The sequence below is a fragment of the Podarcis muralis genome, chromosome Z (genome assembly GCF_964188315.1).
Source record: "Podarcis muralis chromosome Z, rPodMur119.hap1.1, whole genome shotgun sequence".
NCBI lineage: Eukaryota > Metazoa > Chordata > Lepidosauria > Squamata > Lacertidae > Podarcis > Podarcis muralis.
The window spans coordinates 10,336,142-10,349,012 of NC_135673.1; the positions used below are offsets into that span (position 1 = coordinate 10,336,142).

Below are 12,871 nucleotides of genomic sequence, written 5' to 3' on the forward strand. Positions count from 1 at the left end.
AAAATCTTACCATATGCAATGTCCTTCTGGCATGCCACTTCATTCCGAGAATTGAAACTTATAGACCCATCCAGTCTTTTCTGCATGCGGCCACATTCCGCTATATTTGATCAAAACAGAGAAACAGCACAAGAAGAAACTTTTTGCCTTGTTCCAACTTCCTTCCCCCCTCCCACCCCAATTTCTGCTTAAGTTGTTCAAGTTCAGCAAACCAAGAGAATCCTTTAATTCTTCCTACAAATTAAAGGACAGGGGACTCAAAAAACAGCCCAATAAGGCTGAGCGACCTCAGCAGCCATGGAATGCTGAATTACTACTGTGGGAGGGGAACAGAATGGAATGGCTTGAAGGTTGGTGTTGCTGGCTGGAACATTTTGTTGTAGCTCACACTTATAAATTCCTATTAACAGCAGGAAACACTTTCACACTAAGGCCCTCAATGCAATGAGTCACATTACACGATCCTGTAATATATTAGCAATTTAAACGCTGGCAGCAATGTCACTTGGGAAGTGAGTTACACTGAAGTCAGTAGGAATTTACTTGCATGTAGAGTGAGGGAGATATTTGATTCCATTCTTATTTAAAGCCGAATTTATCAAATTTGCACTTTCCAAAACAATATGAGAACCAAAACACGACAACCCTCAAAATGTGCACTTATCTGAAATTTGCTATACTGTTCTACATCCAAACAGTATTTTTATATATTAGGGGAACATGTGCACAAATATGAATATATTAGTGAAAATAACATACAAAAAGGCATTCTGCAAGCCATTTCTCCTAATATATTAGTCAAAACTGATTAAAAAATTGTTTATTGGAAGAAATGTTGAAGAAATTTTATTAGGTTTTTTTTAAAGGAAAATTTGCAAATTGCTACAGAAATGTGGAGAACTGAACTGAAGATTGGAAAAATCAAACAGAGAGAACTAAAGCTGGCAAATTATTCCATCCCCATTTGCAGGGAAACATTTTTACCTTCCATACATTTGCACTCTACCCCTTCACAGAGTCTTACGAGTGAGTCTTCTCCATAAGGATCGTAAAATACAGAGCACTGTTTATCTGTGGGAAATCAAAGTTTCAGAAAGACAGAGAGTGGTGGTTGCCAAAGTCCCAGGAGCCAAGATGTAAACAAGAATACAGAGCAATTCTACTGAGAAACTCAGAAAGAATTCGGAGCCCTAATGAGGACCAAATAAGATGTGAAATTGTGGACATGACTGCAATTAGTACACGTGTCTTTTGTTATGTAAACAGCAGCAGATAAAAAGCCTGAGCAGCTTTGGAATAGTGTGGTGTGGCTAGGGGGAGTTTTTCTCTCACCTCTTCAAAGCTACTGTTTGCATTTCAGGCGAAACTCCTCTTGACACCAAAGGGAGTTGCTTCCCACGAAAAGCAAACAACTACAGAGAGGAGATTTTTGTTGCGATCATGACAAAGAGGGAAAGAATTCAACTCCCCCACCCCACAGCTCCATGGCTGCTCCCGACTTCTTCATAGCAACTATTCCCATAACCAAGAACCCTGTGTAATTAATTGCATTCGTGCAATTAATGTAATGTCACATTTGGTCCTGGAGATCACACCACTCTGACTGGTGCATGACTGGCTTCAGACATGACAGAGGTGTGGCTCAAGTGCCCTTGGGATGCCCCTCTGATGGTCTTACCCAGAGGAGGCAGCACTTGTGTAAGCAGCACCACGTGGCTAGGGGCAGCCCCCATTCCCGGTAATATCCTCTATATAGTGTTGCTCCAGGGCATTGTGGGAAATTAAAATGGCAGCTAAGCCCGGTCACCTGGTGCTGCTTGGAGGGCTGGGCCAGGCAAATTTATTTCCAGGAGGGCTCAGGGCAGGGATCAATGATGGACCCTCCTGAGATGCCAGAGTCCTGGCAGCTGCTCAAGGATGCAAGCACTAGCGCAAGTCCAGCTGTGAAGATCAAGTGGGGAAAGTGAACAGAGGGAAGCTGCCTTAACCCCTGTCAAACCACTGCTTCATCTAGCCCAGCACTATCAACACTCAATGGCAGTGGTTCTCCAGGTCTTCAGAAAGAGGTCCTTCCAAGACTTGCCTGGATTGAAATTTGGACCTCTTGCACCCAAAGCCTGCTATATACTGCCATAGAGTGATGGTCCATTGCTTAGGGCAGAGTTCTCAAAACTTTTCATGCTGGTGACACACTTTTTAGGCATGCATCATTTCGCGACACAGTAATTCAGTTTTACTAGCAAACCAAACTGTTATGTACTGAGTTGAATAGGATCCAAAATGCAGCAGTCTGATTGGTCCTAGAACAATAGGATTCAGAATGCAGCAGTCTGATTGGTCCTAGAACAATAGGATCCAGAATGCAGCAGTCTGATTGGTCCGCAGGAGCCACCCAATCCAGCTCCAGGTGAAAGTGAATCCGCAACCTGATTGGCCTACAGGAGAATCCCGGAATTAGCCAATCATGTGGGGCCCATTGTGTAAATAATGTATATAAAGCAGGCATTTTGGGGGAACTTCCATTCCTCGCTACTATGAGCTGAATAAAGAGCATGAAATCCACACTCGACTCCGAGTATATTTCACAAACTAACCCCTTTCCAGCCCCAGGAGAAGAGCAGGAAGCATTCGCACGACACACCTACACACTGCAGCCGACAAACTAATGTGTCGTGACACACAGTTTGGAAAGCTCTGGCTTAGAGGAACTGTCTCCTTACCAGGGGTGTGATATTCATACACTGTGAAGCTTCCTGGGCTTGCCATTCCAACACGGAATACTTCTGTTACTCGGAACCCAATGCACAGAAATTCATTTGCTGGAATCTTATTGGAAACAGAAAACAAGTTAGGATGGATTGACTTGAGGAATTTCCCCACAACCATGGGGCCTATTTCCCCCCAATCTCCTTGCATTGTAAGTCCAGAGAGCCTGAGTTCATTCATGCAAAACAGTCATGGGGAAGAAATGTAAATTTAGCCCCTGCAAAAAAAAATTCAATGAAATCTACTTGTGGTGTGTGGCAAAAAGGTGGAACCATGCAGGGCCCTCTCTCCCCCCCCCACGCTAATTCCACACAAACATCCTCCCTACAAGCACAGGGCAGTATCCAAATCACTCTTTCCATTAGTAGAAGGATTTCCATTCTTACAATGAAACCTCATCACAGCACCCTCCCCAAATCTGCTCTGAATGGTTAGTGCTGAGCTAAGCAATGGCTTGGTGTGTTGTCCAAACCCAGGTTCATGGTTTAGCTCTCTCCAAACTAACCACATGCTGTATGGGACAGCTAAACTGCAACCTCAGGAAACTGCCTTATACAGAGTCAGATAGGAGGTCCATCTAGCCCAATACTGCCCACACTGCCTGAGAGTGGATCCCCTGGAAATCAGGCACGCGTGTTTCTGAGCCCTATCTGGAGACACCAGTGATAGAGCCTGGACCTTCTGCATCATCATCATCTTACTGACCCAGAAACTCCAGCGGGTGCAGAATGCCGCGGCGAGACTCCTTACGGGGTCCTCGCTGCAAGATCACATTCACCTGGTGCTATACCAGCTGCACTGGCTCCCGGTGGGGTACAGGATCAGGTTTAAGGTGCTGGTTTTAAACTTTAAAGCCCTATACGGCCTAGGACCCTCGTACCTACGGGACCGCCTCTCCTGGTATGTCCCACAGAGGAACTCACGGTCTTCAAACAAAAACATCCTGAAGGTCCCAGGCCACAGAGACGTTAGGCTGGCCTCAACCAGAGCCAGGGCTTTTTCGGCTGTGGCTCCGATCTGGTGGAACGCTCTGTCACAAGAGACTAGGGCCCTGCGGGACTTGACATCTTTCCACAGGGCCTGCAAGACAGAGCTGTTCCACCAGGCCTTTGGTCAGGGCACAGCCTGACTCCCTCCCTTGGCAATCTTCACAGAACTTTAGCCTAATGGTTGCCATCAATTTGAATTGAATTAATTTTATAATGAAATGATTTTAGAATGTTGTACTATTTTATTGTTGTTAGCCGCCCTGAGCCCTGCTTCGGCTGGGGAGAGCGGGATATAAATAAAATTTATTATTATTATTACTTTTATTTGTACCCCACCCACCTGACTGGGTTGCCCCAACCACTCTGGGTGGTTCTGCCATCAAGCTATGGACCTTCTCATGAATCTGCTCAGCATAATAGTGCAAGCAACAAAATGACCAGGGAGAAGCAAAGTGGCCATGATCTTCTCTTCCAGAGCCTACACATTTTGCACTAAGCCATGGTCTGACTTAAGTGCAAATCAGGCAAACCTAAGCACCTCTCCCCCTGCCACTGCAATTTGGAACACAAACTGCAACTGTATTTGAGTAAAAGGTGGAAAATATTGGGATATCCGGTCATAGCCAGCTTGCATCACATTGTAGTCTGGCCTCAAGTATCTCAGTCGTTGGCACGTTTTTAATTTGTTTTTAAAGTTTCTAGCCATTGGTTTTCACTGGTTAGGAAAGATGCCTCAGTACCCTGAAAAACTCAGTCCTCTATTTCCCTTTTTTGATACCTGAAAGAATGCTCTATGCAGATTTGGAAACCTGGCATAACAGATCATAATTAATTATTAATAATACACTGCATGATGGTTATGATAATGATAATAACAATGAATTACAAGTCAATCCTACCCTTCCTCCCAAGCAACAAACACCAGACTGGTAAAACAATGTTGCGTGTCAAGACCCCGAGACCTCCCCCTTATGTTGAATAATAACATGTGGACACTGTATATTGGGTTAATGGGCAAAATTTAGGCCACAACTTTATTGGTTGCAGAATGTGAGTGGTATTGGCTTAGGCACTGGAATTGAACTGACTACCGGTATATCTGACTCCTGCACGCCATGCAGGAAGTCTCACAAGGGTTAACCACCAGTAGGGGGAGCCCTGTTGATGTACATCAGGGACGTCCAACAGGTCAATCATGATCTACTGGTAGATCCCCGGGAGGTCTTGGTTGATCATGGTCGATCGATGGGTCCCTTTCCTTAGCGTTGGTAAAACAGAATCTTGCCCTGCCCACCATTGTTGCATGAGCTGCAGAACAGAAGATGGAGTTTACTCAGCGAGTAAGCTCTTTCTCCCTTGAGCTTAGGCTTGAATTCACAAAAATCTGTGCTTTCCTCCTACCTAAAAAAGCTCAACAACTTTGACCTGAACCCCCCAAAAGGGGGCAGATCAATGCCAGTTTTTAATTCTGTGAGTAGATTGCAGTCTCTTGGGAGTTGTCCACCCCTGATGTACATCAACTCAGAGCTCCCCCCAGGGTCACCAGAAGGTCGTGCCATGGCCCTAACCTCCACCTGGGCTTCGGACAGGAACCACGACCCCCGGCTTCCTTTAATGGAATACCCTTTTAAATGGAGGGGCAGGTGATGGCCACACCTCACCTCCCTCAAACCAGGTTTTTACCAATGCCTAACCACCAAACCTTGGCACGTGGGTGGCGCTGTGGGTTAAACCACAGAGCCTAGGACTTGCTGATCAGAAGGTCGGTGGTTTGAATCTCCACAACGGGTGAGCTTCCGTTGCTCGGTCCCAGCTCCTGCCAACCTAGCAGTTTGAAAGCACGTCAAAGTGCAAGTAGATAAATAGGTACTGCTCCGGCGGGAAGGTAAACGGCATTTCCGTGCGCTGCTCTGGTTCACCAGAAGCAGCTTAGTCATGCTGGCCACATGACCTCGGCCAATAAAGCGAGATGAGTGCCGCAACCCCAGAGTCGGTCACCACTGGACCTAATGGTCAGGGGTCCCTTTAACTTTACCTAACCACTAAACCTTACAAAAGTTGTGACGAAAACCAAATGGCCAGTGCCAATTTGCCAAGTGGAAAAATTCCTACCAGGCCCCTCAACAGTGACCAACTGAGGTCCATAGCAAGGCCAATATGACGAACACATGAAAAGAGGGTGGGAGATCAGCGGAAGCCAGAACCAGAAGGGAGATCCCCCCGCCACGCAGCTGTTTAAAAGGGGTAAGCCATGCCCCCCAGCCAACCAGATTTGCTAGCTGGGGGCCGTGATGTGGCTGGTGTCTCCTTAATGACGAGGGGGCTTAGCCCAGCCCCCGCTGAGTGCGGAGGCCACGTGGCCTGCCCGCAACACCACCCACTGGGAAGTGGACCAGCCTTATCCAAAAAAACACTTTAAAAAATCAAAAACTTATGTTTTTGCCCAAATCAGTTTCCCCCTACACCAGTTGCACAACTTGATAATTCTGAGATACTGGTTGATTATAAGAATTAGTAGAAGACCCAGCCCTGGCACAGAAGAACTGGAAAATGACTATAACCGATGAAACATTTTATTTTAATGAAAAGGACAGAGAAGCCATAGAGAACCTACCGAGTCTATTTGCACCAGAACATGTCCATTGGTTATCTCATAGCTTGCAATCAACTGGTCAATGTTATTCGCAAGCTGAGCAGGGAGAGGGAGAGAGAGAGAATTCAGCAACTAGTCTTGGTTGTGACCACAAGAACAACTATATTAACATATACAGTGCCTTCTTTCTAGGCAAAAACAGTTCCAGTACTCACTGGCAGCGCCTGCACCCGCCCCGCCACAACCACCATGAGCTCTGCCAGCGAGGCAGCCAGGGCACATGCAGCCAGCAGCCAGGGCAAGGCAGTGTGTCACATGCTGTGTCGCCCACTCTCACACTCTTTGAGGAGTGGGACACTTGCACTCCTGCCAACCCTGGGGCACAGGGGCAGCAACTGGGCCCTGGCAGGAAAAGGTGTCGGTAGTGCATACTGGAGCATACTGCCAAAAAAAAGCACAGAATCTATAGCAGAAAGCCGTAAAAATAGGCTATGATGGTGCGAGTGGAATTGGGTTGCATGTTTTCATGAAATGGCTGTCATGTTAAACTGGTAATCTAACCTGAACTGGGCTGGTTTCAGCTTGAGGGAGACCTTGTCAAAAGGTTGCCCGATGGACCGCCTCTTACACTGGAGGATCCCCAGACTTGGGGTTACCCGGTGGTAGTGGAAAGTGACAACATGCTGCCATTTTAAATTTTTCACAACGCCCCAGGACAACATGGTGCATAGGACTGCAGAGCTACCAGCCACGATGGCCATGTTCTCCCGTCAGAGTCAGAGTTGCCAGGAATCACAAGTGGGGAGAGATCTCAGGTCCTGCTTAGGGACTTTCCACTGGGACATCTGGTTGGCTGTTGTGAGAACAGAGTGCTGGACCAGACGGGCCTTTGGCCTGATCCAGCAGAGCTGTTCTGATGTTGTTATTTATGTATAGGGGTGACCACCTTACTTACAATGGATAAGTCTTCTGTGTTTGCTTCCAATCCACTGATAAGAGATATATCCATCACGGCATGGGAGGAGGCAGACTGGGGTTCTCCTCTGATAGGCTTGTACCTACACAGGGTGAAAGCAGAACAAGACCCTGATTCCATGAAGAGAACAACCTTCTCCCACTCTGGTTCCAACATGCATCCTCTACCTGTTCATTACTAATATGCCTCTGAATACCAGCTATCCCTTCCATTGAATACACCCACTTAAACATGCCCAGCTTTCATGCCAGAATCAGATACTTACCTTCTTTCATTCCGAATAGAGAAGCACATAGATGACAAGTGTATATGCAGGGGCAAAGGGAGTATACCCACACTATGTTGCGGTCCTGTCTTTTTCTCCGCTCTTTTAGTTGTGGCAGCTATTATGCCATGCTCCCCATGGCAGCCATTTTGTGACTGCTGCCATAACACTCTCTAAAATTCCAAATGCGCCCACTCACTCAAAAAGGTTCATGGCCCCCTGGCTTAGATGATTTGGGATGTATCCAACTAAGTTTCTACCTATAGACCTACTGAAATGGGCCCAAATCAGTCATGACTATTAATTTCAACCAGTTTACTCCATGTAGAACTAACAGTGGATGTAACCCTTGGGATGTAATGATCTCTGCTACATCCTCTCTGGTTTAATGGTTACGCTGACTTAAAAAATATGGCTAGCCAGCCCTGCTGCATTTGGGAGACACACGTACTTATCCTGCTGAGCTGGTTCTTGACAGGTGTGCCAAGGTCCAACACTGGGCACATTAATGGATGTATTTCCAATTCATGGAGGGTGGCAGAAAGCTCTAAAGGTTCCCCAGACTAGAACAAATCTATGAATTCAAAAATCAGTGGTGTTGTATCCAAACAAGTTTTAGACTAGAGGCCATGAAATGAATGGAATAGTCGTGCCCATTGATTTCAATCTGAGTAAGACTTATATGGATGTGGCACAGTAAAAATATATCTAAATGGAAAATGAAAATCAGAATAAGCAATCATATAAGATCAGAAGGTCGGCGGTTTGAATCCCCGCAAAGGGGTGGGCTCCAGTTGCTTGGTCCCTGCTCCTGCCAACCTAGCAGTTCGAAAGTACGTCAAAGTGCAAGTAGATAAATAGGTACCGCTCCAGCAGGAAGGTAAACAGTGTTTCCGTGTGCTGCTCTGGTTCACCAGAAGCAGCTTAGTCATGCTGGCCACATGACCCGGAAACTGTATGCCGGCTCCCTCGGCCCATAAAGCGAGATGAGCGCCGCAACCCCAGAGTCGGTCACGACTGGACCTAATGGTCAGGGGTCCCTTTACCTTTACTGAAAAAGAATGGATTAATCTAATATCCCTAACCCTTCTGTAACAGCTATTCTGACCACCAACATTATAATTGTATATAAATCCATCTTTTCATCTCTTCAACTCCTGTTTAACTGCCTGTCTTTCTCAACAGACCCCCATCCCACCCCCTGCAAAAGTCATGCATTCTTGGCTCCACTCACTATTTCACCACACACCACAGCTGTCAATCATTCTTCCATGTGTTCTCCTTTGACATGGAGACTAGTAGTAGGACCAGTCCTCAGCCAGCCCCCAACTTCATGCCTTCTTATATACAAGCATACATACATGCACTCATACCTTTGCCACCTTTCCATAGTTCAAACCATGCTCAAGGCAGCTTACAACATGGGGGGGGGGGGGTTATGTAACTACAAATATAACAAAAATAGCCGCAAGCAATAAATAAAACAGCAAAAAGTACACAGCCACATCAAACATTTTCACATAAACCATAACCCCTAAAATAAAGATACAAAAAAGTAATATCAATAACAGCAACATCCCCATTCCACATGAAAAACCCCAGCCCAAGAGTCTGTTCGGCAGCCTCAGCCTTTGTAGCTGGAGTCAGTCAGGGCCCCTCCCTCCCAGGCAAGGTGGGAAAAGGCCTGCAAGGAAAGGATCAGGTCTTCCAGGACTCACAGCCAAGATGCATAACCAGTTCAGAGAGTTGCACTGCCTGTTAGCTTCTTCCTTTCTAGCCTCAGTGTTGCCCTTGCAAAACTCAGAAGTACATAAGCAAATCCAAAATGAGACACTTGTTTCCCAACCACCCTACCCTGGCATTTCTGACAACTGGCACACAGAGTGACAGGCTCTCTCTTGGCTCATCTGGACTTACTTTGCACAGGCCGTCAAGTGCTTTGCATCATCCAAGTAGCTGGAGGAAGAGCTCCTCCCGTCGATATTCATTTCTGCAAATGCAACAGCAGGATGTGTTTACCCAGGCTTGTCAAATCCATTGTCCAGTACACAGATTCCTAAATGGTTACAACAACCCTGAGTCCTGGTTCTGTACACTCAACTGGAGGAAACTAATTACTTCCAAAGTCTGAGCTTTTTAAAAACAACAACAACAACAACAACAACAACAACAACAACAACAACAACAACAACACATTGGCTCCCAGTACGTTTCTGAGCACAGTTCAAAGTGTTGGTGCTGACCTTTAAAGCCCTAAACAGCCTCGGTCCAGTATACCTGAAGGAGCGTCTCCACCCCCATCGTTCAGCCCGGACACTGAGGTCCAGCGCTGAGGGCCAAGTTACAGGGAACCAGGCAGAAGGCCCTCTCGGTAGTGGCACCCACCCTGTGGAACCAGATGTCCTCCCACCAGATGTCAAAGAGAAACAACTACCAAACTTTTAGAAGGCATCTGAAGGCAACCCTGTTTAGGGAAGCTTTTAATGTTTAACAGACTATTGTATTTTAATATTTTGTTGGAAGCTGCCCAGAGTGGCTGGAGAAACCCAGCTAGATGGGCGGGGTATTAATAATAATAATAATTAATAATAATAATTAATAATAATAATTAATAATAATAATAATACTATAATACAGCCCTGCAGTTCAAACCAGGATTTCAGAAGGTGCTCATCACTCAGGCAGGTGTGGGGAAACCCTTTACATTCTGAGCACCACATTCCTATCTGGACAACATTTTGGGGGCCACATGGCAGAGCTAGGTGGCAGGCCATGGCAAAAGTGAGTGGAACAACAAATATAAAATTTTACTTTTGCGCATTAGGGTATGTTCTACACATATTCACACACCTTCATTCAGGCAAGCAGAGTTATCCGAATTCAAGGACACCGTCAAACCTGGCACAAACACTCACAGAATATAATCATAGAATTGTAGTGTTGGGAGGGACCCCGAGGAATATGGAGTCCAACCCCCTCAATAAAGGTGTGACCTGGAGAGAGTCTCAAGGGCCAGGCTGAGAGGCCTGGTGGGCTGCATTTGGCCCTGGGACCTTAGGTTTCCTAGCCTTGATTTATGGCATTTGAACACAAATACACTCCTCCAATGCAGAATTGAGGACACCAAATCCCATTTTAAAAAGGAAGTGCTATTGGAATGTTATTCCCCCCCCAACACACACACCCTAAATTTCAAATTAGGGTCAGGAGATCACTGGCAAATTAGGAATAGGCTTCTATACCGTCAACAGATTGGCAGAAGAAGTTGAGATAGGTACAGCTCCTGGAACAGGAGAGGTGTGCAGGGATCAGAGAAAGGTGAGCAGATGGGTGTCAGATTTACCATATTTTGGACTCCTTGAGAAATTCGCCCAGCTGAATGGGACACAGCTGTGGGCAGCCTGAGGAAGCACCTCCTGCCTTGGTACCTGCCCATAAAAGCAAACCTAGAGGGAGAGACTAGGGTGATGCCAGCAGATTCTGGGAAGCTTTTCCGTTGTGAGAATTTGGAACGGGTGATCGGTGAGTTTCTTTGGGCCATGGGTGAGAGCCAAGGTGGATGGCAGAGAGGTGTTGGGTGGAGAGGTGTGTTAAAAGAAGACGGAAATGCTATTTGTACCTATTCATTACTAATTTGTATTAATGGCTTTATTGTGTATTTTTGTAACATCATAGTTTTTAGCTTTCTGCACACGGTTCAGATACCTTATTACATATTAAGCCATATAGAAATAGTCTGAATAAGAAAAAAGAACTTATTCATGCCAGCAGCATGAGAAAAGACGCTTGTAGCAAAATCCCTTCTTCTTCACAGTTTGATGAAAGAGTACAGAAGAACCACCCTGAGTTCTTCAGATATAGGGTAAGATACAAATTTTAAAATTCAATTCAAAATTCAGAAGACCTTGCTTGCAACTGACCACCTTAAAGTGCGGAGCTACCAGGTCCAAACTCTGAAATGTCTCCCATCTCTTCATGAATTATTTTATTTTCCCCATACCTTTATTTATTTATGATGCTTATAGACAAAAGTTGCCCGGGTGGCTTATGATAAAAGCATAATCCAAAACACTTTAAAACAGAAATTATTACTTTCTCACCAGATGGTGACTTGATAGCAATCTTCAGCTCAAAGTTACAAATATCTTCAGAGGTGCTGATCTTATAATATACGCTCCTCACCTGCACAAGTCCAAATTTAAAAAAAAAACAGAATTCAAATTACATTTTAAGAGAGTTTGAACTCACCAGCCAAGTATTTGGTATCCAAGAATCTATCCATAATTTGTGTGAAAATCTCAGACCCAATGGAGAGTGAACTTCTAAGGCAATCTATTAATGGAAGCGAGTCTTACCTAAATAAATTCAGTTCATTTACAGTATTTAGGTCCAATAGGTTGCTCTCTGGAGCCCACTTTCTATAGGTGCTTCCAGACTCTTTGTTTTCAGATGGGGTTCAAATAAATTACCAGCAAATTCACGTTTCACAATTATAGTTGAGGGAGAGGCCTTCCATCACAAACCTACTTCCTCCAAAATATCAGACTTTTTTCAACAAGACATTGGGAAATGCACTGGGAAAGTTGGGATTACACATGATTTGCCACATGGTAATCTAACCTCCCCCACCCAAAACAAATCAGAGCACATGTTCATTAAATAGCCAACGTCATCCATTCTCCCTGCAAACAAATCAGGATGAGTCCTCAGCAAACAGGTCATCTGGAAGTGACCCAAAATGATTAATTCACGTACATTCACTGTTGCTAAGCCGGTGTTGCTGCCTGTGCGAACCTCTAAGTCATCATTCAGGGGAGCCTGGATACGTAAAAAAAACAATGCAGAAAGTGATGTTAGTGGAAATTAGATCCTCATTAAGTGTGTGGGCTTAAAAAAAAAAAGCCCTCATGATAATTCATCAGGAAATTTTAATGCAAATTATTTCTAACAGACACATATTTGTATCTGGTTATGCCTAATATCCACACATTTTTGCAAAGCAGTTTTCCTAAATAAAATAACATACAAAGATGCATTGAACTAATATATGCCATTTTTATGCATACTTGACCTCAGTACATGCATTTGGCTGTGCTTCAGTTCATGCATTCATGCTTGCCTTTAAATGCGAACCAAACCAAATTCTCTCCCAGTCCTAGTGGTGCTGTTTTAGCCACAGCAGCAGGATCAATGCACCATTTTAATAGAAGGGATGGTGATTCAAAAGGCATTTCAAAGCCATTTTAAAAAAGATTAAAATCCAGCCAAATGTCTATTACAGT

The 12,871-nt window shown here is 45.0% G+C and overlaps 1 protein-coding gene across 2 annotated transcripts in view; it reads right to left on the reverse strand.

The window, feature by feature from the left end:
* Positions 1-12,871, reverse strand: part of C5 (complement C5) — an 83,043-nt gene that overhangs the window by 5,957 nt on the left and 64,215 nt on the right. For both annotated transcript variants that reach the window (XM_077922155.1, XM_028715482.2), the window contains exons 31-38: positions 12,345-12,407; positions 11,690-11,771; positions 9,507-9,579; positions 7,304-7,406; positions 6,370-6,444; positions 2,721-2,826; positions 985-1,071; positions 11-100 (exon numbers count right to left, since the gene is read on the reverse strand). In XM_077922155.1, the coding sequence (XP_077778281.1) occupies positions 11-100; positions 985-1,071; positions 2,721-2,826; positions 6,370-6,444; positions 7,304-7,406; positions 9,507-9,579; positions 11,690-11,771; positions 12,345-12,407 (679 nt within the window). The remainder of the gene's footprint in view (positions 1-10; positions 101-984; positions 1,072-2,720; positions 2,827-6,369; positions 6,445-7,303; positions 7,407-9,506; positions 9,580-11,689; positions 11,772-12,344; positions 12,408-12,871) is intronic.